This window comes from Bos mutus, chromosome 24 (assembly GCF_027580195.1).
Source record: "Bos mutus isolate GX-2022 chromosome 24, NWIPB_WYAK_1.1, whole genome shotgun sequence".
In the NCBI taxonomy this organism is placed as follows: Eukaryota; Metazoa; Chordata; class Mammalia; order Artiodactyla; family Bovidae; genus Bos; species Bos mutus.
This window is the reverse complement of record NC_091640.1, coordinates 54,744,070-54,770,883: the sequence shown is the minus strand read 5'-3', so window position 1 is coordinate 54,770,883 and position 26,814 is coordinate 54,744,070. Positions and strand designations below refer to the sequence as shown.

General features: G+C 41.1%; 1 protein-coding gene and 1 pseudogene across 18 annotated transcripts in view; both read left to right on the top strand.

Moving 5' to 3' along the window:
* Positions 1 to 26,814, top strand: part of TCF4 (transcription factor 4) — a 385,563-nt gene that overhangs the window by 315,104 nt on the left and 43,645 nt on the right. For all 18 annotated transcript variants that reach the window (XM_014478578.2, XM_005896871.2, XM_070361626.1 and 15 more), the window contains 3 exons: positions 6,743 to 6,848; positions 11,223 to 11,356; positions 20,980 to 21,112. In XM_014478578.2, coding sequence (XP_014334064.1) covers positions 6,743 to 6,848; positions 11,223 to 11,356; positions 20,980 to 21,112 — 373 coding nt within the window. The remainder of the gene's footprint in view (positions 1 to 6,742; positions 6,849 to 11,222; positions 11,357 to 20,979; positions 21,113 to 26,814) is intronic.
* On the top strand, positions 7,276 to 7,448 carry LOC138985458 (U2 spliceosomal RNA; annotated as a pseudogene).

Sequence of the window (26,814 nt, the reverse complement as noted above, 5' to 3'; positions counted from 1 at the left end):
CCCGTTTATAAAATGCGGTTGAACTGATTTCAACTTTAAAAATGTGATGCCAGGAGGCAGAAGAGAGAACACTAATTGGAGAAATTTCCTGAAAAGAGAAAGGAACATCTATAAAAAAAATTGATATAAAACATTATGAAAGAAAGGGTAATAAAAAGAGTGGAATCAGGAATCCAGTTACCAAGATGTAATGTGAAAACTCATGATCAGAAAAAGTTAAAAATCTGTTCACCGTTTATTGTCTCAAAGTGATCACACTGTGCCTAATTATAGTTCCTTTGCCAAAGACTAACTAGGGGCCAAGGAGAAAATTGCCATGTAAGATTTTCTTACTGTTATTTCCTACACATCCAGAGATCTGGGGATCACAGGAGCTGTTCTTCCCTGGGGTTCTACTTTACAGTCCTGCTTGCAGGAATGTGGGCAGGTGGTTACCAAAAGGGCGTTAAGAAGTATGTAATAGTACAAGGGACTCTAAAAATAGTAAGTAAAATGGACATCTGAATGTTCTGCCATCCAATAAAAATCAACATTTATTAAACACTGGTGGTTCACTAGGTGCTAGGATACATGTAATCTGCCTCTCCCTCTAGTCCACCAGAAGAGTTCTTGCTTTGGAAGCTGAAAGGCAACAGCAAGTCTTATGTAAGCTGCATTATTGTGATGGCTGCTCTAACAGAGTTTCATATGGGGCTCAGTAGGTCTCCTTGGGGACAGCCATTACCCTAAATCAGTGCTCCTAATACAACTTTTTGCCATAGTGAGAAAGTTCCACATTGTGATGTCCAGTATGGTCACCGGTGGCCACAGTTTGCTATTGAGTACTTGAAATGTGGCTAGTGTAACTGTGGGACTGAATATTTCATTTTATTTAATTTTAATTAAGCTTAATTCAAATAACCACATAGGACTCATGGATACTGTATTGGACAGCACCATTCTGGACATTTTAAAAATTACTCTAAACTCTTGTTTATATTTTTTGGATATAAATACCATTTATTGTGCTCCTACAAGAGATAAGGAGTTATGCTTGACATACGTACTCTCTAATCCGCACGGCAAAATAGCCCCATTTGACATTTGATAGTGAAGAAATTGACAAATGAGGAAACGGAGCCTCTGAGAGAGAAAGTGCTTTGTTTTGTCCTCACAACTACTTATGAGAGCTGGAATTTGAGCCTTGTTGGTCTGATTCCAGAGTAATTTCTACCACTCTGCCAAATGGGTTTTTCTGCTGTCTGGAGACCATCTCTTCTAAGTACATCTTCCGGTTGCTTTATGGATTAGCCAGCAATATACCTTTAACTTTGTGCTATAGAACGATTACAGTGTCCATTTCAGTTCTTATGCATGCCGAGGTACCACTGCCCTGAGCTGTTCTTTCCGCTTACAGTGACCTGTGTCCTTCCAACAGTATTGTAAGAGTTGAGGTCCGTTGCAGTCAGTTTCCTGAGCAGTAAGCTGATCCCTTACAGGCACTTTCCCCATTAGATGCTGGTCACCCACATGCCCAGGTGTGTGAGCGTCAGTGGCGTACCACCGACTCTTGGCGTTCCAGTGTCTAACTGTCACAGTTTAGGATATTTGTGAAACCTCCTAAGGTCTGAGCTGCTAAGTCAGCCTCCCTAGCACTTGGGCATCTGGGGCATAATTGTGCTTTGCTGTTTTCTACTCCATCATGGAGCACATAGTAACCCTCTTAAGGATCTAAAAAGTCTCAGTTACAATGTTTCAGTTATTCTCACCTGGTTCTCTTTGGAAATTATTCAGATGGTACTGGCTGGTCACAGAGAGGCCCAGGTCTACTCTGCAACCTAGTGGCTGTCACTCAACCCCACTCAGTTATACACCTCATGATACATGATCTATAACCACTTCTCTTTATGCCCTCCGGAGTTCAGCTTCCCACTTCGGGAAGAAAGTAACTGACGCATATTGGTTTCACTCTCAACATGCCCTATCAAGTTTTCTTCTCTTAAAAGGCAGTTATGAAACCCCACAAGAATTATTTCTATAAATCATTGCCAAAGTATTGCCTTGTTCTGATAGCTAACCATATCTTTTCTTTTTTGCCTCTTAAGATCAACAAATTGTTTTTTAATGAAAAGAATGTAGACTTTAATGATTAGTTTGAATCTTTACCACTTGGTAATTTTTTAACATGGAAAAGTGGCTTAACTTTTCTGAGTCACTTTTGTCCAGATAATTTTTAAAAAATAACAGCACATTAATGCTATTAATCTGATTTTTTTTGCACGTTTTTTAGGTACCAGGTATTCTAGTCGCTTTTATATACGTGATGCCATTTAATTCTCTCAAGAATCTGGCATAGCAGCACTGTTATTCCCTTTTTATGGGTAGGAATCTAAAGACCAGAGAGTACAGTAAACAGTTCCAAGGTTGCCTGGCTCACAAATGATGGAATGGGCAGTTATGTGACCCAGGCCTGCCTGGGCCAGGACACTTGACCTGTCTACCATTCTTTAGTCATATAAAATAGAAATGACGCTGTTGATAATGCCCATCTTATATGATTATTATGAAGATCAGAAATAATGTGTATGGAGCTCCCAGCACAAAAGCCATTCCACAAAACGCCCTGAACAAATGGTAATCATTGTTATCTTTTAAAATTTCCATAAGTGAAACTGACATGCCAAGACATAAAAATGAGCACCTCAAAGGAAAAAGGTAGAATATGCGTTCTACTCCTTTCATTTTGTTTGTTGGTTTGTGTGTTTGCTTGCTTTTCTTCTTTTCTAGTAGGCAGAGGTTCTATTTAAAAGAATATCATATTGTTTCTTTGATGATAGCGCAAAAGATAATCAGAACATTGGTTGGAATGGTTAATAGACTATAGAAGTATATCTCAAGTATATCTCAAATTACAACACAAGTTAAATCTGTAAAATGAGAACTTATAGATTTTTTTATTTTTTCAGAGTTTATGCTGTTTACGGGGTTTTGTTAAGCTCAGAATTTCTGCATTTGTGATTTTGTTTTAAAATCAGATTATAAGAGAAAAAAGATAACGGTGCTGACTTGGAATATGAACTACACTTGGCTATTAGTTTCCCATTAAGCCTTTATTCGGCAGATAGCTCACTCAAACTGCTGTAGTCTCTGAACTTGAGCCAAGTTTGCCCATTTCCAATTTTGCAACAGAATTTCACACTTCTTTTGTTACTCTTGTGGGAGGAACTGGAATGCCAAAAGTCACCTTGATCTAAGATACCTTGTCAGAAGAAAACTGAGTGTAGGTTTTTGCTTCTCTTTAGACTCTCTGCATGTTTCCTTGGCAGAGTTTCTTCAACACATTGAACGAGAGTTTGGGATTTGTATTTCATTTTCCATCGGACTGATTTTCTGGTGTTAGTCATTTGAAGAGATCTGGGATGTTTGTTATCATTCTGTTAGCTATTTTCTCTAACAAATGTGTAAGTCATCATTCTATTTACCTATAATAATAATAATTAAAGTTGAGTGGATGTGAGCTTTTCTTACTGAATTTAGTGTCTCTGTTAAATACATTCTTGCAGCCTATACTTTCAAGTCTTTTAAGAGGCTGAGAAATTAGTTGACTGAAGTAAAATAATGAAGCAGCTTACTGATGATCCAGGTTATTAAAAATTAAAACATTGAAGATAAGCGGAATCACTTATCATCACTCTGTTTTCATAAATAGCATCTTATACCTCCACCACCACTTTTAAAGAAGGCAGCCATTGAATAGTAGACAATAAAGGACAATTGATGAGCAGGTCTTTGACCATTCCATTGTTGAATTTTCTTATGATTAAAATGTGAGGGGGGTTTATTCCTTCTACTTTTAAAAAGTATAATAAGAGACTTCCTGGTGGTCCAGCGGCTAAGATTCCCGCAAACCCAAGGCAGGGGGCCGGGGTTTGATTCTTGGTGAGGGAACTAGATCCCACATGCCACAACCAAAGGTCCCATGTGCCACAACTAAGACCCTTTGCAGCCAAATAGATACATAAATACTTTTTTTTTTAAGTATAACAGTTCTATGTTATGTTTATTTTTACAAACAAATATATAGAGCACTTATCTTTAAAATAACTTTTGATGAGAAAGATGAAGTATATAAATTAAAAGGGAATAACATTGTACCTGATCAATTATAATATAAAGAAAATTTATAAAATATGCAGAAATTGCCTTTAAAAAAAAAAGACTATTAATAGTGTTTGATTTCTTGTTAACAAAGACGTTCATCTTATCTAAAAAATCTTAATTTGGCCACAGCACCAGAAAAATAGAAATTGTATAGTGTAACATGTCCTAAAAGCTTTTTAACCCCATACATATTCTTTTTCATGCAGGCAGCATTTCTGAACTTGGGATAAGTGATCTTATTCTCAGATCTTCACACTTGATCATAATTCATAGTCAAAGTAGCCTCCTTATAAAATTACTGAAGATTTGTCTTTGTCTCCCAAAAGAGATATCAAATAATTCTATCCAAAAGGCAGATTTTGTTAGATGCCATCAATGATGTTTATGCAATAATTATAGTACATGTTTAAGGATAAGGTAGTAGACTATGTAATTAAAATTATATATTATCCTAAAAGAATTTGTTGAGATTATTTTTTTAAAATAAGGTGATTTAATAATGGGAGAGTTTATTTTCAACTTTATAGTAAAATATTGGTTTCTGAAATTGGAAGTAACACATAGTATACTTAGTTCATATTAATACTCACTAGCCAAGGGGCTGTCAGGCTCCTAGCCTGTAGGTATAGTGGAGTGTATTCTACTCATTCTGCCATTAGAATGAGATCATCTATTTCCCCTTTCCCTCGAAGGTAATTTTTGTTTTCATCTTTTTAGCTAATCTCAAGACTTCTAAATACCTTTAGTAGTATTTTCCAAACTGTTTGTCAGTTGTATAAGCCTCAAAAAAATACTGGGTTTTGCTTGATAAACTTAGGGTACTGATTTGCTTTGGGATTTCTGGCTTATGTTTTATTCTTTGTCCCTTTACAGATACTTGAAAAAAAAATTGTCCTTACTATAAGCCCTGTTAGAGAAGCAGGTAGCTGTTTATACATTTAAGATATGACTAAAATTTTAAAATAAGAGGAAAAATAGAGGACTCAGATTCCTCCCTGACTTAGGAAGAAGAATCCTTGTTTCTTTCCTTTTTTTTTTTAAAGTGGACCAGGTTTTTATGGTTTATTTTTGTTTTGTTCTGTCTCCAAGATCTCTCAATTTCAAGGGCACTGTGGGGCACATGTAGCATTTATGTGATGTATGCATGTGTGTGCGTGTTTTCCCACATCTGTCGCTGTGGCCCTGTCCTTTGTGAAATCCTAAACCATGTATTAAATGCTTAGTTTGTGATTCATGGTGTTCTGAGAGCAATTATAGAATTTTTCTTAGGGTGTTTATTCCATGTGCGCTGTGGAAAAAAAAGGGGGGGGAGTTATTTTTTTGGTAACCCTGCAGTTGCCTTTTTATTGGTGAATTTCCCTTTCTTTTACTGTGACCTGTGAATATCACTGTAGGCTCACTGCCAATTTTGTGAGCCGCTGCCTGCTTCAAAATGGAGGCAGGAAGGTATCCATTTTCATCAAGAGGATGACAGTGTTTTAGTCTCTCTGACCATCTGGAGAGAGGAACTTTTGGAGCAAAAGAAAATAGGGATTTAAAAAAAAAAATCATATTTAGCAGAAAAGGCAAGGGAGAAAACCAATTAAAGTTAAACTATACCTCATGAATTTATGCCTTTCTACTGTGCTGTCTACTTTAAAGCAAACATAAACAAGAAAATACACATGCTATTTTTATAAAGAGCTGGTTCCCCAAATCCCATGAGTATTAGTAAGCGAATGTAAGTAAATTAAGATTTTGGCAGTTTTTTAGTTTATTGAACATACAAAGATGAAAGAGCTGTAAATGAGGGTCTCCCACCCCCTTCCTGTGTGCACACTTGATTTTTGGTGGTCTGTGTAGATCTGGGCTTTTAATAGCCTTTTTCTTGCATCTCTACAAAAAGCTAACACTTTGGGAATTTAATATTCTAAGATACGTTTGTCACTTTCTGTGGTCTGGAGAGTGCATTTATTTTATCTGTCTTTTTGTCTCTCTGTCTCTGTCTTTAAATTTTAATTGAAAGGTAGACTAAATAGGACAAGTTGGAAGCACGTCTTTTTTTTACCTTTTACATGCTCTGGGCCATTTATGTTTAAAAAAAAAAGAATGCTTAGGTTCCTACAACAACCCTATGGGTATTATATATCTACAACCCAGGTGGTTCAGTGGTAAAGAATCCAGTTGCTAATGCAGGAGATGTAAGAGACATGTGTTCGATCCCCGAGTCGGGAAGATCCCCTGGAGGAGGAAATGGCAACTCACTCCAATATTCTTGCGTGGAAAATTCCATTGAAAGTGGGGCCTGGAGGGTGACAGTCCATGGGGCTGCAAAGAAGTCAGACCCAACCGAGCACACACAACAACCAGATGTCGTTCTCAGTATTCTTGCCTATAACTGGAAAATATCACACCTGATTTTCCATTTGCACAAACCTACTCAACATTTTGTTTTGTTCTGTTTTTCTGTATGGGGAATGGGGTAGTGTTTCTAGAGTTTGATCAGATTTCGGATGGATGTGGTAGAAATTGTGCCTTTTGTGCCTGCTTCTTGCAAAGTCATAGACCTTGAGATTCTTTGGTGCAGGCAGCAAGCAAAACTAAATGGGCTCTCGTTCCCCAGGTTTATGCTCCATCAGCCAGCACTGCCGACTACAATAGGGACTCGCCAGGCTACCCTTCCTCGAAACCAGCAGCCAGCACTTTCCCTAGCTCCTTCTTCATGCAAGGTAAGACACTGCCTCTTCCAAGGGGATATCCAGAGGTCTTTTATGTCATATATGGGACAAAAGAGTGCTGTTCTAATACTCAAGAAATGCAGTAGGAGGCCAACAGAGAACATGGGAGGTCACGCTCTATTTTAGGACTTGAATTCATTAAACGTAGAAACTTCACTGAGAGGTGTTTTGTAAATGAAAACCTCTTGCGCCATCATGAGTTAAGATTAGACTGGTTTGGTTACTTAGAAGGATGCTTCCTGGGAGAATGTCCACCGTGACTAATAGCATTTCTACATCACCTCTTCCTGAGAAGAGCACGTACATATATGTTCAGAAGTGCTTTGATTCAACATGTATTTGGAGCATCATGGATTTAGACATGTGGAGAGAAAATTGTCCTTATACATACCTCTATACAAAAATTTGACCACTTACAATCACTTCTCGGCCTTTTGACTAAGATCAAGTGTAGTGTCTGTTCTTATCAGTAAAAACGTTGGCCGTTTCTTAATTCGTAGGGAAGAACAAGTGTCCCATTGAAGATGAAGTGACCTGTTGAAAGTCAGGAGTGTTATTTCATTACACAGCAAAAGCTCTATTCCAACAACTGACTGACTGAGGGGCCAAGACCCAGCTCTTTTCCCAGACAAATACTGAAAATTACAGCTTTGTGGTAGATGAAGTATATTTAATCCACTTAATTGTCCAGTGTATTTCATTCAGCACACATGGATGTTTGCTACCTGGGCTTATAGGCTCACTTCCAGTAGGACTTCTCTTTCTGCTGCGTAGGAAGACTGAGAGGGTTTAAATGACATCTCCTTATGAGAGGAGACTATCCACAGGATGCAGCTTTAGCTGGACACTTGTGTACCCTGGACACTTGTGGTCAAAATGTGATAATCTTGTTACCAGTGTTAATGCTATGAAATTCAGATATAGAATTCACCAGGAATCCCTGTACACAAACTTTAACTCATTTTGCCTTGGCAAAGTGCCGTGGGGTTTCCTCCTCCTTGCTCTTCCAGGAAGGACCATGTCACGGGAGGGAGAGCCTAGGGACATGGCTTGGCACCTCCCTTAGATTAGAGCGGACACATTCAAAATCCTTCTGTTTCAAAGGAATTTGTTTCCTTTCCCTGTAGAGTCTTAGCTCTTTTAGGTTGTTTGTTCACATATGAAATTCCATGGAAAATCTGTAAAGTTGAATTGAACGGGTCTCTGGCTTTCCCTCATAGCTCAGCTGGTAAAGAATCTGCCTGCAGTGAAGGAGACCTCGGTTCGATTCCTGGGTCGGGAAGATCGTTGGAGAGGGGATAGTCTACCCACTCCAGTATTCTTGGGTTTCCCTTGTGGCTCAGCTGGCAAAGAATCAGCCTGCACTGTGGGAGACCTAGGTTCTATCCCTGGGTTGGGAAGATCCTCTGGAGAAAGGAAAGGCTACCCACTCCAGTGTTCTGGCCTGGAGAATTCCATGGATTTTATAGTCCATGGGGTCGCAAAGAGTCAGACACGACTGAGTGACTTTCACTTTCGCGGGAATAGAGAGAATTGGTTTCACGTGTAATGGAGCGCCTATTAACCGGGGTCTTTTAGCTTTGTGACCTGTCCTCGGTGTCCCTTTCTTTCAGTGGGAGCATCAGGTACGTCATTCGGGTGTATTCTGTGCCATGACAAAGGTGTATCACCTGCAGCTTTAAGTAGTAGTCACTTGGGCGTCAACGGGTTTCCCTGGTAGCTCAGATGGTAAAGAATCCGCCTGCAGTGCAGGAGATCGTGGTTAGATTCCTGGGTCAGAAAGATCCCCTGGAGAAGGGATAGGCTACCCCCTGCAGTATTCTTGGGCTTCCCTGATGGCTCAGATGGTAAAGAATCTGCCTGCAATGTGGGAGACCTGGGTTCGATCCCTTGGTTGGGAAGATCTCCTGGAGAAGGGAACCCACTCCAGTATTCTTGTCTTGAGAATTCCTTGGACAGAGGATCTAGCGGGCTACACCCCATGGGGTCTCATAGAGTTGGACACGACTGAGCGACTTTCACTTTGGGCATTGACACCTCTCTTTTACGACCAGAGAAACTGTGTTACCATTACTTGTGCTTACAGAGACTGTCAACTCAAGGACTCATCACCCAAAGCCAAATTTCGTGGAGAAAAATGGACACAAGGATAGATTTTGTCCATCTGCCTTTAGGAAGGTCGCTTGGTTAAACCATGCACACTGTAAGGAGAGATCAGGTAGATTAAAACAACAGGCTCTTCTCCGTGTCAGACCATGCAAAATACGGGGAACAAATTTGCTTTTCTGCATATAAATACTCAAAACACACAAAAAAAATTTTTTTGAGTTGACATTTATGATGAGCACAATTAATTCGCACACATCTAATTCTATTCTTTCAAAACACATTATGCCAAGATCATGGGATGTGATAAATATTAATTTACTGTGTAAAGCATAATTTATGTAAAATGTGTATTTTTGTAAGTCTGCATTGAGTAAAGTGTCTGAGTTAACAAATCCTAAATGTATTTGCATATAGTACATCCTGTCAAAATGTTTCAGGAGACTCTTGTTCAATGATAGATACTCTCAATTTATTTGCCATGCATGTCATCTCTCTGAAATGTTCGTTTTTCTTAGACTTCATGTTTGAATTTAAGATGACATCTACACTTCCACAATCTCTGAGCTAAATCTGAAGTCCATGAATAGCTACTTTTTAAAAGTCGTATGTTTTTACATGATGATCACAGACACAGTACGTTGTAATCCCATTTCACATGGCTGCCTTCAGTGAGAGTCTCCAATACCCTGAGAATTCAGGTCTCGAAGAAAATGTAGTTTAGATGAAAGCGATTCAGAGACTGTCAGTAGCATAGCACAGGCTTCCCAGGTGTCTCGGCGGTAACGAATCTGCCTACCGAAACAGGAGACGTAGGAGACATGGGTTTGATTCTTGCCTGGAAAATCCCATGGACGGAGGAACTTGCCTGGCTATAGTCTATGGGGTTGCAGAGAGTCAGTCATGACTGAGCATGCACACATGTCAGTAGCATGTTTTAAATTCACTGCTGTGTGACCTCTTATTTTAACTTCAGCCTCCATCTTTTAGTTAAAACTCTTATGTTGTATACATCTTGCATTTAATAATTTTTGTTAAACTATTGAAGGAAAAAAAAACAGCAGTAACATAGATCCTCTGCACCCTTAATTTAAGAAACCCAGACCAAGCAAAGCAAACTTAACAGTGACTGAGGCCTCTGGGCCCAGAGAGTGGAAAAAAATCTGTAGGAATATTTTTAACATGGTGTTAATAGAAAATTAGCTTGATATTAAAATATATTTCATATAATTTTCATATTATTTTAAACTTCTCTGGAGTTTTATCTAGAGGCTCTCAAAATTGTAATGTAGATACCACCTTATGATATGTGTGTACCCTTTTGATTGCTACTGAAGACTTAAGTTAGCTATATAACTATATATCAAAATATAAACATTCAGAAAGGAGACAAACACTCAGAACTATATACTTGGGACTGTTCTTCCTTAAATTATTACATGCTGCCGCTGCAAGTCGCTTCAGTCGTGTCCGACTCTGTGCGACCCCATAGACGGCAGCCCATCAGGCTCCCTCGTCTCTGGGATTCTCCAGGCAAGAACACTGGAGTGGGTTGCCATTTCCTTCTCCAACGCATGTAAGTGAAAAGTGAAAGTGAAGTCACTCAGTCGTGTCCAATTCTTAGCGACCCCATGGACTGCAGCCTCCCAGGCTCCTCCATCCATGGGATTTTCCAGGCAAGAGTACTGGAGTGGGATGCCATTGCCTTCTCTGTAATTATTACATCCCATGATATAATTCCAACTTTAATTCCATCTACTTTGTATGTCACAAAAATGAAACCCAGTCTCTGAAGTCAGATATTCTTTCTCATTATTACTTATTTCTTTATATGCTCACAAAACTTGTAAACTGGCCATCTGTGTATTATCTCAAGGGTGTTATTTTCACCCCAAAATTCAGGAACAGTTAAATTTTTTCAGTGATTTTCATAGGAAGGAAAATGTCAGGCTACATCTGAGAAGTGTTTTCTTTAGCATTAGCTACCTTGCTGTCTTGACATAATTCTATAGAGAAATATGTTCTGTTCTTTTCCAGTTGAATTTTTACTAGGAACCCTTTAACTGTGTTAAATATTTATATTTGTTTGGCAATGTAGAGCCACGTGGAAAGTGTAATGAGATGGTCTTCTGTAATCAGCTCTCCAACACAAAGATGCACACATCACAGGCAGTTGTTTTCGGGGATATGGAGAAGCCCTGGACTATAAGACAAGGCTGAGTGCCTCGGGAAAGTCACGGTTTTCTTTGTCCTTTACAGATGGCCATCACAGCAGTGACCCTTGGAGCTCCTCCAGTGGGATGAATCAGCCTGGCTACGGAGGGATGTTGGGCAATTCTTCTCATATTCCACAGTCTAGCAGCTACTGCAGCCTGCATCCTCACGAACGTTTGGTAAGGCAGACGCGCGTGGCGAGGGCGATGGTACAGCTAGCTTATTAAATCCCCTCCTGTCTTCTCGTGCATGTACACATGGGCTCTGTCAATGGACATAAAATGGCACACACCCTTCTGACAGTCTCGTTTCTGGGATCAGAGACATACTCAGATCTCCTTTGTAAGCCTAACAGACCCTCTGTGTTGTGCACTGTTCTGTTGATTGAATTTTGTTCTGTGCTTTCTTTATCATGTCAGTTTCCTTAAGTACATAAATACATACTGTATTTGAGTTGCAGCATTTTAGCTGTGGTGGTTCCTTGGCTTTTGTTGTTGTTTTGTAGGGGTTTTTTTTATGTTTGTTTTTGAGGCAGGGGTTACTATCTGTAGTTTTGAAGGGTATGCTGCAGGGGGCATAGCGACAGTCCGTAGACTTTGAATTAGGTAATGTACATCTCCCAAGGGCATTTCCATTTCACCTTGACCAGCTTCTGTAGCCGATGACAGCTTTGAATTATTGTATCACACCTAAAGGAGACCCTTCATGTTTCCTGTACACTTCGTCAGTTACAGCAAGCAGACGGCTTGTATTTGGATCAGATTCCCAGTTTTCAGTCTTTTATTTTTACTTCCACACCCTCCAGCATCTCCTTGGTACTCTTTCACTTTCACCCCATTGAAGACTGCTGAGCTAAAGAGAATGGTCTCTTTATTACTGAAGTTTCCATTCTGCCCATCATCCTACACGCGTCCATCCTAGTATGTCTCTTTATTCTGGAGAAAACAGGGCATCAGGGGTTTTTCTAGTCTCAAAATTTCCCACATCCCAGAATCTACTGAAGAACTTAAGCCTATCACTAAGTGGAGGAAAAACTACTGCTAGGTCATGCATTAGGTTTCAGTTCAGTTCATTTGCTCAGTTGTGTCGACTCTTTGTGACCCCATGCACTGCAGCACGCCAGGCCGCCCCGTCTATCACCAACTCCCGGAGTTTACCCAAACTCATGTCCATTGAGTCGGTGATGCCATCCAGCCATCTCATCCTCTGTCGTCCCCTTCTCCTTCCGCTTTCAATCTTTCCCAGCGTCACAGTCTTTTCCAGTGAGCCACTTCTTTGCATCAGGTGGCCAGAGTATTGGAGTTTCAGCTTCAGCATTAGTCCTTCAAGTGAATATTCAGGACTGATTTCCTTTAGGATGGACTGGTTTGATCTCCTTGCAGTCCAAGGGACTCTCAAGAGTCTTTTCCAACACCACAGTTCAAAAGCATCAATTCTTCGGTGCTCAGCTTTCTTTACAGTCCAACTCTCACATCCATACATGACCACTGGAAAAATCATAGCCTTGACTAGACAGACCTTTGCTGGCAAAGTAATGTCTCTGCTTTTCATATGTTGTCTAGGTTGGTCATAACTTCTCTTCCAAGGAGCAAGCATCTTTTAATTTCATAGCTTCAATCACCATCTGCAGTGATTTTGGAGCCCAGAAAAATAGTCAGCCACTGTTCCCACTGTTTCGCCATCTATTTGCCATGAAGTGATGGGACCGGATGCCATGATCTTAGTTTTCTGAATGTTGAGTTTTAAGTTAATGTTTTCACTCTCCTCTTTAACTTTCATCAAGAGACTCTTTAGTTCTTCTTTGTTTTCTGCCATAAGGGTGGTATCATCTGCATATCTGAGGTTATTGATATTTCTCCCGGCAATCTTGATTCCAGCTTGTGCTTCATCCAGCCCAGCATTTCTCATGATATACTTTGCATAAAAGTTAAATAAGCAAGGTAACAATATACAGCCTTGACGTACTCCTTTTCCTATTTGGAACCAGTCTGTTCCGTGTCCAGTTCTAACTGTTGCTTCTTGACCTGCATACAGGTTTCTCAAGAGGCAGGTCAGGTGGTCTGGTATTTCTATCTCTTTCAGAATTTTCCACAGTTTGTTGTGGTCCACACAGTCAATGGCTTTGGGATAGTCAGTAGAACAGAAGTAGATGATTTTCTGGAACTCTCTTGCTTTTTTGGTGATCCACCGGATGTTGGCAATTTGATCTCTGGTTCCTCTGCCTTTTCTAAAACCAGCTTGAACATCTGGAAGTTCATGGTTCACATACTGTTGAAGCCTGGCTTGGAGAATTTTGAGCATTACTTTGCTAGTGAGTGAGATGAGCATAATTTGCAGTAGTAGTTTGAGTAGTCTTTGGCATTGCCTTTCTTTGGGACTAGAATGAAAACTGACCTTTTCCAGTCCTGTGGTCACTGCTGAGTTTTCCAAATTTGCTGGCATATTGGGTGCAGCACTTTCACAGCATCGTCTTTGAGGGTTTGAAATAGTTCAGCTCAAATTCCGTCACCTTCACTAGCTTTGTTCGTAGTGATGCTTCCTAAGGCCCTCTTGACTTCACATTCCAGGATGTCTGGCTATAGGTGAGTGATCGCACCATTGTGATCATCTGGGTCGTGAAGATCTTTTTTGTACAGTTCTTCTGTGTATTCTTGCCACCTCTTCTTAATATCTTCTGCTTCTGTTAGGTCCATACCATTTCTGTCCTTTATTGTGCTCATCTTTGCATGAAATATTCCCTTGGTATATCTAGTTTTCTTGAAGAGATCTCTAGTCTTTCCCATTCTATTGTTTTCCTCTATTTCTTTGCAGTGATCATTTTGAGGAAGACTTTCTTATCTCTCCTTGCTATTCTTTGGAACTCTGCATTCAAATGGGTATATCTTTCCTTTTCTCCTTTGCCTTTTGTGTCTCCTCTTTTCATAGCTATTTGTAAGCCTCCTCAGACAATCATTTTGCCATTTTGCATTTCTTTTTCTTGAGGATGGTCTTGATTCCTGCCTCCTGTACAATGTCATGAACCTCCGTCCATTAGAATTGGGCGGCAGACAATATGGGACCAAGTCTCTTGTGCAGTAAAATAGATTTGAAAATGTATGAACCTCTAATCCTCCAAATGGGAGAGACTGTAGCAAACCCAGAGTTTCCTGGTTGTACTTACATTGTTGTTGTTCAGTCGCTCAGTCGTGTCTGACTCTCTGCAACCCCATGGGCTGCAGCTCGCCAGGCTTCCCTGTCCCTCACTATCTCCCAGTGTTTGCCCAAACTCATGTCCCTTGAGTTAGTGATGCCATCCAAGCATCTCATCCTCTGCCGCCCCCTTCTCCTCCTGCCCTCAGTCTTTCCCACCATCAGGGCCTTTTCCAGTGAGTCAGTTCTTCACATCAGGGGGCCAGAGGATTGAAGCTTCAGGTCCAGCAGCAGTACTTTCAGTGAATATTCAGAATTGATTTCCTTGGGATTGAAGACTCTGAAGAGTCTTCTCCAACACCACAGCTGGAGAGCATTAGTTTTTCGTTGCTCAACCTTCTTTAACATCCAACTCTCACATCCATACATGCTGCTGCTGCTGCTGAGTTGCTTCAGTCGTGTCCGACTCTGTGCGACCCCATAGAGGGCAGCCCACCAGGCTTCCCCGTCCCTGGGATTCTCCAGGCAAGAACACTGGAGTGGGTTGCCATTTCCTTCTCCAGTGCATGAAAGTGAAAAGTGAAAGTGAAGTCGCTCAGTTGTGTCCAACTCATCGTGACCCCATGGACTGCAGCCCACCAGGCTCCTCCATCCATGGGATTTTCCAGGCCAGAGTACTGGAGTGGGGTGTCATTGCCTTCTCCACATCCATGCATGACTACTGGACAAACCATAGCTTTGACGATGTAGACCTTTGTCAGCAAAGTGATGTCTCTGCTTTTTAATAGGCCGTCTAGGTTTGTCATAGCTTTCTTCCAAGGAGCCAAGCATCTTTTAATGCCTGCAGTCACCATCTGTAGTGATATTGGAGGCCAAGAAAATAGTCTATCACTGTTACCATTTTTCTCCGTCTATTTACCACAAAGTGATGGGACTGGATGCCATGCTCTTAGTTTTTGAATGTTGAGTTTTAAACCAGCTTTTCACTCTCCTCTGTCACTGTCCTCAAGAGGCTCTTTAGTTCCTCTTCACTTTCTGCCTTTAGGGTGGTGTCATCTGTGTGTGCTTATATTACTGCTCTTCCTCTTGTGATGCGCCCTTTTTTCTTTTCCTAATACCCAGATTTATGCTTCTTTCTCTGTACCAATATAGGAATAGTACTTTCTTGATTTCTGTGGTCTTTGTTCTGTTTTGCTCAGTCGCCAGAGATATAGAAAAGATGACTTATATTCTATTCTGATGACGGAAAACGTTCCAGAAGAGTTCAGATATCCTTGAAAATATCTACTTATTAATGGTTAGTCCTGGTGACAGAGACAAGATGAGATCAGTGAGCTTATCCTCGAATGAGAGACAGAAGATGAAGGTGGAATTGGCCTTTTTCTATCATCTCCCAACTTTGAATGTGGAAATCACAAGCTAGCTCAAATTTCAGCCCATTTTCAATAAACAGTAGATGATTTACTTTCAAATTTCTTCTTCTTCCACCTCTTACTTAGAGTTATTAGTGTGAAATCTCAAATAGCACGTATTGTTACACTAGAATTTCTTCTTGGTTAATACTTTTATTTCACCATAATCATTTTGCACTTCTCTGAAGAACTCATGATCAAAACTATATGTGTCCTGCAAGCAAGTTTTGATTTATAAGTAAAAGATTTTGGCGTTGTACTAATATGTTGGAATTTCCGTTAGGCATTTACTTTTCTTCACTCCTGTATTTATTTCTTTCCCTATCATGCTCTAGAACTTTGACTTAAGTGGTTTGATTTTTATCCCAGTGAAGTTCACTGCATGGGGGAAGCATGTTGAAAATGTGCTCAAAAGCACAGAAAATGTGGTTTTTAAAATGGAAACTAATTATACCCTTTTAGAAAAAATTTACTGAACCTAAACAATGTTATCAACCAGGAGGAAAGATCGTTTTGAAGGAGTAACCTGATAGGTTGTATCAGGTTCTGTGTGTATAATGTCATTTATCCATTGCAAAACAGTTTTCATTCTTAACACCATCAACGAGCATATCTTGGAGATGAGGGGGTTTATTTTTCAAAAAGACAAACAAATTAGGTTTCTGGTAATGTGCCCTGATGAATTTTCTCACTGATAGGGAAACTACTATGGTATCTAGTAATCCTTGTGATTTCAATATTTATTAGAAAACCTCTTGCCGAAGTGACTTTTAAAAATCTGATCCTGATTGAGAATCATTGGCGTATACTCTGGGCGGTTAGTTTCCTTTCGCTTGAAAGTAATGGTGGTTCCTTAAAGTTTTCATCTGTAGCTTTTACCCAGTTTCATACTGAACAAAGGAATAGTTTGAGAAAAAGGAGGAAAGCTTTCCTTGGATTATTTTGGGTACAATTTGGCCAAATTAGTATGTCTTGCTGAAGGTAAACATTTTAGAAACATGATTGCCTTTATCACTTTATAGTATGTTATAATAGAATGTGTAATTACAAAGCTTAAAATCCAAATACAACAGTAGCCAACTGTCAAGTCACTGGTGTTGATTCTTTAAATCCCCTTTACAGTTTCAACCTTGACAACAATCCCACAGCTAATCACTACTATGTCACAGATACACGTACAAAATCACTCAGAAGAGTGTAGTTTGTGGTTAAGCTTTGGAAGGAGTTGTAGAAGATTTAGCTTTGGAATGACTTGGCAGAATTCTTTTTAAAAATAGGATAGAGTCCCTGCAGTCCGGCATGGGTTAGGAACGGTCTCTGTACCACAGAGTGAAATGGTCCTGGGAGTCTGGAATTTTACTATGAAGGAAGTTCTGTTGTCTTTTATTGTTTGTAACCTAAACCCTTACTCTAGTGATTCTCACCAGGGGGTGATTTTGCCCCACAGGAAACATTTGGTAATGTCTGGAGATATTTTGGGGTGTTAGAACCCGGGGGCTAGGGGGTGCCTATAGGTGGTACTGGAATAATCCAGTGTATAGAGGCCAGGGATTCAGGAAACATACTACAATTCATAAGAAAAGCACCCCCGACACACACCAATCCCTGCCAGGCAAAGAATGCTCTGGCATGAAAACAGTGCCAGGACTGTGAAATGCTACCCTAGCACAAAATTTGACTTTATTCTTAGTATGTGCTAACAGTGATCATATTTTCTAATCTTTGAATGATCAACTCATCATTTAATAAAAAAACATTACTCACGGAAACATTTTCAACACTTAACTCTGTCAGTAGACTCCACATACACTATAATTGGGTATCAAGTAAAAATAAATAAACAAATAGTGGACATGTAAAACCTTAACACCTGGGGCTTCCCAGATGGCGCTGGTGGTAAAGAATCTGCCTGCCAGTGCAGGAGGTGCAAGAGACGTGGGTTTGATCCCTGTGTTGGGAAGATTCCCTGGAGGAGGAAATGTTACCCCACTCCAGTATTCTTGCCTGGGAAATCCCATGGACAGAGGTGCCAGGCGGCATGGGGTCACAAAAGAGTCAGACATGGCCGAGCACACACAAAACCGTAGCACTGTGTCATACTTCCCTTTTCCTTTGCCTTCGTGGTCGGCAGGGTAGATATTATTAATAGCTAGAGTAAGAAAGACTAATGGGACCTCTTATGCTGCTGCTGCTGAGTCGCTTCAATCATGTCCGACTCTGTGCGACCCCATAGAGGGCAGTCTACCAGGCTTCCCTGTCCCTGGGATTCTCCAGGCAAGAACACTGGAGTGGGTTGCCATTTCCTTCTCCAATGCATGAAAGTGAAAAGTGAAAGTGATGTCGCTCAGTCGTGTCCGACTCTTAGCGACCCCATGGACTGCAGCTCCTCCGTCTATGGGATTTTCCAGGCAAGAGTACTGGAGTGGGGGACCCCTTACAGTTGATCCCTAAATACTCTAAGAGAGACAGTAGTCACGTATCACTAATGATCTCGGTGGTGTGTTTATTATGCCTTTGAGTGACAGTAGTTGTCAAGATCCTTTGCCTTGTAAAATAATCTAGTTATAAATCTCATTAACTTATTTCAGCATCTCATTTTCTGTGAGTCTCTAAAAATAACGAATTTACATGAATTTATTTGGTTTCCCCACTAAAGTCTATGGGGAAGAACTTTCCTTTTTAGTCTCTGAATTTAGGAGTAACCCTTTGTCAAATCCTGACATTTGACAAAGGGTTACTCCATTTTATACCAAATTAAAAGGGTCTAAAAATTCTTACTGATTTGATAATATTTTTCCTGTCTCATCCTCTCATTATTATAGTTATTTAAATATTTTTCAAAATTCTTGTCCTCTGTTTTGATTTTTGAAAACTTGGGGCTGATTTATCCAGTGTCTCTATTCTTCAGAAATTGAGCATGGTCTAGGACTGGGTAGAAATGAAATCAAACAATCTTTTTTCCTTTTATTTCTCTTTTTCCATAGTTTGTTTATTTTTTCCACATTATTATAGTCTTTAGTTTTTGAGCAAAAATAGCTCTTCCAAGTTTGGTCTTCCATGGCTTATCCAGTTTTTAGGTCAGTTGTACTGTGTAATGGGCTCACTCGGTTATCCTTTGGAGAAAATTTCATGGACTAGATGAGGTTTTCTGGAAGTGCCAAGTAAAAATGAGTTTAACAGGTGGCCTAAGGAATTTTTGGTCAGGCAAAGAGGTCCAAGAGATTTAAAAGTTTGAAAGGCATTCTTGGGAACTTGGAAACGTTTAAAGGCATCATCCCAGCTATCTCACTGAAGTGGACCTTTTGGTTGGACTATTTGGGGTGTGTAGAGGTAATATTTTCAAAGGCATCTGCCATGTCACTGGCAGATCTGAGTCCAAAATACAGATCTATCTTCTGGGCTCTTTAGTTGCCTCTCAAATAAGTAGTGTTTCAGTCCACTGTTTATTAAACACTAGCTGGTCTCTGGTGGCTCAATTGGTAGAGAGTTCGCCTGCAATGCAGGAGACCCAGGTTTGATCCCTGAGTCAGGAAAACCTCCTGAAGAAGGAACTGGCAACCCACTCCAGTATGCTTGCCTGGGAAATCCCATGGACAGAGAAGCCTGTTGGGCTACAGTCCATGGGGTCGCAAAATTCAGACATGACTTAGTGACTAAACCACCACCAACAACTGGTAACCAGTTGTTCTTTGAGCTGCTCATAGGATGAGTGTGTTCAGCACTCAGCCACAAGTTGTGAGAGGCAGAACTGTGAGGTCTGTTCTCTGATTAAAGCGTTTCAGTTTAGGTGGAAATGCTCTTGAAACAGGAAGCCTGGAAAAGCAGCATTTCAAGGAAGATCCCCTGGAGGAGGGAATGGCCACCCACTCCAGTATCCTTGCATGGGAAATCCCAGAGGAGCCTGTTAAGCTACGAGTCCATGGTGTTGCAAAAGAGCCCCCACATGACTGAGCAGCTAAACAACAGCAGCAGCAGCAACTGAGTGTTGCATGGACAGCGCAGAATGTAAATGTATCAGGGAGAAGAGATGGTGAAGGAGCTGGAAGTAGGAAGGGATCCTCAGGGGAGAGGTTGAACCCAAGATGGGCCTCACCAAATAAATAGGGGATCCTGTGATACAGGGGGTCCACGTCTTGTGACTAGATGTCTGGGCTTTAAGTTCCCCTGACTTTCAGCATCATATCTAAACTCTAATTTCAACAGAATCTCCAGTAGTGACATACTAAAGATGCATAGCCCACTAATACATGACATACAAGGAAAAAGTATATTTCAACTTAAATATTTTTCCTTTACATGTCTGTCATATAGTCAAATACCTGTGAGCTTTACTTTTTAAGCTACTGTAGCTTGAAAAAGAAGATAGCTCCATTTTGTGAATAACTATGTTCTTTGTAAATAACCACATTCCTCTTACTGATCTGCTCATTGGACAGCGAGCAGGTGTTTGGGGAGCAACTAATTTGTCACCTTACAGGCACTTGTGAGATGCCATATAACTGCTAGTATGAGAGTCATACCCAGAGCTAAGCCTGAACGCCTTCTGTGAAAGATACTCTTTTTCATGGTCAACTCTACGGTGAATTGCTAAGGGAGAGAACCTATAAGGAAGGACATAAAATAAGTTCTCATTTCATTTGTTCCAGGGTAATTCAACATAGTCATTGACATAAGACTTTATACATGTTGATACTTTAGAGAGAGATTCAATCATTAACTGCTTTTCAAGTTTTTCATTTACCATTTTGTTGTTGCTGGAGTTCAGAAGGAGGATCCAGTTTGTCGGGAAGATTTGAGACTGGTTATTCTTGGCCAATTAGTTTTCAAAAGGTCAGGGTTAAGTGTCATGTGAACCCTGCAGGTCATGCTGGAGTTTTATTCATTACATTATGGGCTCTTTCTTACCTGACCAATAGGCTGTACAGAAGAATAACGGTAGTGATGGTCTTTTATTGTTGCTAAAGTCCCAGACCTGCTTTTAAGGAACAATTTTCATGTTTAGAGGCGGTGACCGTCTCTCAAGGTTTATTGCCATTATATTCCTCTAGCTTTGATGCAAACCCAAACCAACTACGTCTTTGTATTTTATTACTTGAAAAATGAAAGCTGTCAGATCTAAGCAAGATGTATTCTTGGATATTTTGAAATTCCGAGGGCTGTCTCTGTTGTAAAATGAAGAGTTCTGAAAAAAGTATTGGAAACCTGAGCCACTAAATATTTTGTGATTGAACACGGCCTCCTTTTTCTGCTTCTTGCCACAGGGCTATCCATCACACTCCTCAGCAGACATCAATTCCAGTCTTCCTCCGATGTCCACTTTCCACCGTAGTGGTACCAACCATTACAGCAGCTCATCGTGTACACCTCCTGCCAACGGGACAGACAGTATAATGGGTGAGTCGTGGAAACGCCGATTCTGTTGCTGAGAACCAGTGTCAGGGTTTTAACCATCAAGGAATTCTTTTTCTACCCCCAGTCCCATCACTGAACAGTAATCGAGCCATGAATGTTTATCACATGGACAAATGAGCCAAACAGAAATCGTCATTACCTTGACTGTAATCTCTTTTTGTTCCAAGAAACTGCTATTTGGCTGACTGTCTCCACCGTGAGTGATTAGATTGAACCAAGTTTGAATAGATCAACGTATGCTTCTCACACTCTCAAACAGCTAATAAAGTGAACTTTTCTAAGAGGAGCCATTGAAAATTAGTAAGATAGAAGGCGTAATAGCTCTTAATAGGAGTTACTGACCATTCTCAAATTCCAGTCACCATGCTAAGCTTTTCACTGTCATACACCACTGTCCTCTGGAAACTAGTTCATGTGATGTTCAGACATACTTATTAAGAATTAGATAGTTTTACCTTCTGGAGGATGCAGCATTGTGGAATCCTTCAGACAGGAAGAAGTGTTTGCAGACTTATGGGAGAGGAGATGGCTGGGCATCAGTGAGCCAGAATTTACTTGCTACTTTTTCTCAGCAAAATTACTAATGAGTCAAGACTCAAGCAGAGTGTCCTGTTGAATAAACGAAGCCATCATCTCTAAATTTTTGTGATGTTCACTGTGGTCCTCTCCCAGGATGGACGGTTACCCCACGAACACTCTTCTCTTGAGGAAAGAGCTAGGTAGGCTGCCCCTGGGGGGAGGCAGCCACCACCCTCTGATTCTGCCTTCAACAACCTTGTCATTCAGGTGAGAGGCACAGTCTGACGCTGCAGGGTCTTCTTAAAACTTCAGACTTCCTCTGCTCACCACCTACTCTGGTTCTAGCTCAAACCCACAACTATCTCGGCCTTATGATCCCTTCCCATGGGTCCAGTTAGTGATGAGTTCACTAACTGTACATTTATTTTTCATTTTGGGGGGCTTCCCAGGTGGCTCATGATAAAGAATCCGCATGCCAATGCAAGAGACACAGGAGACACAGTTTTGATCCCTGGGTCGGGAAGATCCCCTGGAGGCAGAAATGGCAACCCACTCCAGTATTCTTGCCTGGAAAATTCCATGGACAAAGGAGCCTGGCGGGCTACAGTCCATGGGGTCGCAAAGACTCAGACACGACTGAGCACACACTGAGACTGGAATGTGTATTTATTTATTTATTTTGGCTGAGCCACACAGCATGTGGGATCTTAGTTCCCCGATCAGAGATTGATCCCGGCCCCCTGCATTGGAAGCGTGGAGGTCTTAACCACAGGACTGCCAGGGAAGTCCCTAACTGTACATTTTAAAGATAAGAATGTGTGACAGGAGAGTAGTTCCTTTAGCTCTTTGCAGTTGTTTAAAAATTTTCTTTGGATAGTCTCTGGAACTTGGGGAAGTGGGATGAATCACTTAATGAGGGGGAGAGTTTTTGATGAAAGAGAAGAGATGTGTTTTGAAATGTTGTAAATGTAATTCTGCCTAAATAATACAGTCCCTGCTTACTCAGTAATGCACTTCACACTTGAGATGAGCCATGTAGCAGCCCTTCCTTTCACTGCCATGTCTCACTGAGAGGCGAATTTAGGAAATAGTTTCCATTTTTGTGACTTTTCATAATAAAGCCTCTACCGGTGCGTTGTGTCAGTTTGACCTTGGAGAGCTATGGACAAAGGTCATGCGGGGAAGTTTTGCTAACTATCAGTGCAGTTTTGGCAGATCCGAAAAACAAGAAGAAAGAAAGAAGTGCAGAACTGAAAGAGTGAGAAAAGCATATTTCACTTCAGTGTGGTTTGACAAATGGAAAGCCCCTTTCTGCAGTCATGAGGTCTTAGTTATAAAGAAGGATGACCGGTCATTCATCCTTTTACAAGGCAGATTTCCTGTCTATTTGTGGTTTGAGTAATTTTCTTTTTTTAGGAAGGTAGAAAGGTAGAGCAAAAGCTTGAGCTGAGGAAAGCAAATTTAGGCACTTTTTGAAAAAAAAGTTGTGTTGACTGATTTGCCAAACAGTTCCTGTAAGAGTCCCCAGGACTTGGGAAGAAAGCGATCTTATGAGATGGTGTGATTATGCTCCATGCCCTGTGGTCAGCACGGCCACAAGTCTCAGTTGGAATGGAATTCGCCTTATTTAAGCTGATTGGCTCATCACTGGCTTGTGGATGAACAGGAATGTCTACCCTCCTTTTTTATTTTGTCTGGGTGGGTAGAGCGTTAATTGGTGACTTCTACATACTAATACGTAGGGCCTGGCTATGTTAAGATGGACTTACTATACAGACCAGAGGCCCCTGTTTAAGTAGAGGGAGGGTCTAGACAATAATAAAGGAGCTATACTTTTCGATGAGAGAAGTGTGAGATTTCTGGAATCCAGAGAAAGCTTTTTAGGAACAACTTTATTGCATAAATTACTCCACCATCATGAATGTACTTGTTAAAATCTTCTAGCAACTTGTGAGAAAGCTTTACAGTCATTTCGGGACATAAGTAGACATGGTAATTCAGCTTTTTGGAGGAATAGATCTTTATTAATTTGCATACATACTTGTTACTTTAGGATTACTTTAAGGGAGAACATTCTAGAATGTTCATCCTTAAAATAATACATCCTCCGATTCCTTAAGTTAAAATACAGAGGAGAATTTAAGTATAATAATAAGCCTTCATATTTGCACGAGGTCCAAGTCACCCCTGTTTCTTTGCACTTTTTTTATTCTTTGCATTTTAATTCTCCTAGGTTTTGGTTTGATTTTTCAGAGTGTGGTAGAAGGCAGGGGTGGCAGCATGTCTGTGGAACAAGAAGAGAAGATTTCTGATGTTAGTGATACTTCCCTAACAAACAGTATGGATTAATAGGATACATCTGTAGACTTTTGAAAGTATTTGGCATATACTCACTCATTCTGAAATACAGGAAATAAAGAAATATTACATTGCCTGTATCTCAAAGAACAAACAGAGCTAATTAAATAATTGGTAAATAGGGAACACACAGCCTGACACATGTTTGAGATTACACACATGATTCTGTAGAAAATGACTGTAAGCAATACTAATGCCGTAAGAATGGGGTTCAAGCACTAACACATGGACATCGCGTTCTTCAAGTTTTCTTGGTGCAAAGTGGCAAGGCAGTGCAGGCTTTTCGTAGATGGCGTTGGTGTCTTAGGAAGAGGCTTTTTCCGTCGAGAGGAAGATCACAGCTCCACGTTGTACTGTGTCTTCCTGGCAGTCAGTGACTATCCTCAACCAATCATAGAAGAGCAAAATGCTTGTGGAGTGAGTTGTAAAATCTGGACCCATCAGCAGGTACCCTGTCTGGAAACATGTTCCCTTGCCTCTGGATCTGTCCCCTGCATCTCAAGAGATGGAATACGCTCACGGAGGTTTGGGATAGCTTGTGTTGACTTGGAGGGATGGTCACTGTCTCTTGTGTTTTCTTTTGCCCTTTTATGCCCAGTGTCATTTTTTGAGAAAAGCTGAGGAAGGGCAAAACCGACTCTGATTGTGTTAATGACAGAGGTTGTTGTTGTTGTTAATGTCACATCCATCCATGGAGTTTTGAGAGAATGGTGCAGTAAGATATTTTACTTGCAGCGTGCAGTCCGCTGCTTTTTACAAATGCTAGAGTGCATTAGACACGTCTGACTTAGAAGGGTGGATTAAGCGCCCTGCTGCTGCTGCTAAGTCGCGTCAGTCGTGTCCGACTCTGTGCGACCCCGTAGACGGCAGCCCACGAGGCTCCCCCGTCCCTGGGATTCTCCAGGCAAGAACACTGGAGTGGGTTGCCATTGCCTTCTCCATAAGCACTCTGGAATGATACAAATGAAATGCATGGGACACACCGTGGATTCTTAGTCTTTCAACTGATGGGGTGGCCAGTTAAGGACAGAAGCCGAGTCTGAGGGCTTCAAGAGTTACCACCATCAGAGCCTTTCAACTTGCTTCCTGCAACTTTCTCAGTGTAACACTAGCTGGGTGTGCTTGAGAGTCATTGCAGTTCAGAGCTTCTACCTGTGAGCAGGCGTCCAGAGAAGGAAATGGAAAAAGTTATTAGGTACCAACTCTAGAGGGGAGAAATGTCTAGAGATTGGAGGCACATGCATAGCACATGGAACATCTTACGGAAAAACCGGAACTAGCTTTCTGGCCAACCCACTAGGCACCTACTGTCTCCATAGTTCCTTCCTACTTGCAAAACCCAATAGCTTTTTCTCTTCAAAAGGATTGAGAGACCCAGCTAGCACCACACAGTCCCCTACGACTACCCACGAAGGAGAATGCTCCAGTTCCCCAAGGGGAGATACCATTGGTGTGCATTCCGGGGGTGTGACCGCTTGCGGCTGGGGGCAACACAGCCTCCTTTCTCAGAGGGAATGGGGCATACAGCTAGCATAATGCTTACAATAACTGTTATTGTTTTGTTAGTCTTGAACCGGCCTGTCTAATGCATGGTATTCACCACGTCTTTAAACCTCAAACCAAACAGTGTTGAAGGAACAGCCTACGAAGATTGATGGAATACAACATGTGCTAAAGATTACCCTGGAATATCTATCTGGTTCATGAATTAATCTGGCTTCCAACTTTCACTTCTAATGACATGTTTGTATGACATGATGGGTTTTAGTGTGTGGCTTTTCTAGTAGAAACATTATGTCCTTTTTCCCTTGAGGACCCGGTTTCACAGTAATTTTATTATGAGAATAGTCGCATAAGATTCACTTTATCTTCTACAAGAATCTTGAGCCTTCACATACAGTTGGGTGATGAGCAGGCACAGAGCATAAGAGCAATAGGAATTTTATCCAGCAGCGTCATGGCATCTTAGTTACAAAGACCACCAACGGAGAACAATAAACCAGTGTGATTTAAGTCTTCTCATCCATTTCCTGCACGTGGTTGATGGGGCCCAGCTTCCCCCTTGAATTCCTAAGAATCCATCCTGCTAAAAGTTCAGTGTTTGGTAGCCTGTACTTGAGTTCTTCTAATATTGTAGGTCGTAGGAGAGCTGGGAATTCTCCTTCTTATATCTTTGTTGAGAAGCTCATGGCATTGTTATGCTGTTTCTACTAGTTGAATAACATGAGGGTTGCTTGGACACAGTTCAGAAAAACCTAAATTTTAAAACCGTCATCTTCTTTCAGGCAGACACTATGAATTACACTTCATCTTTTTATAGCGCTGGCCCTTGGCTCAGTGATGAAGAATCTGCCTACCAATGCAGGAGACTCAGGAGTTTGATCCCTGATCCCTGAATCAGGAAGATCCCCTGGAGGAGGAAATGGCAATCCACTCCAGTATTCTTGCCTGAAAAATCCCATGGACAGAGGAGCCTGGCGGGCCGCAAAGAGCCAGACACGACTGAGCAGCTGAACACACACATCCTTTTATAGCTTCAGGATGCACCCAGCCTGGGGTTCTGGGTGTGCAGTAAAGGGATAACACATCTTCCAAATTCTGGTTTTTCAGTAGTCAGCCCCAAGATACCACTTATCCTGATGTTTGGATCAGGGTGTGTTCTAATGGGAATTGCCATTTTCTCCAAAGTGGGGACAGAGACTGAGGGTGGTCCCACTTGTAGCTGAGAAGACTAAACCCTGCTTTCTGCCTCATCTTCCAGCCAGCAGCAGCACCTGCGTTCAGGCCATTTGAACAATGCTTGGGTG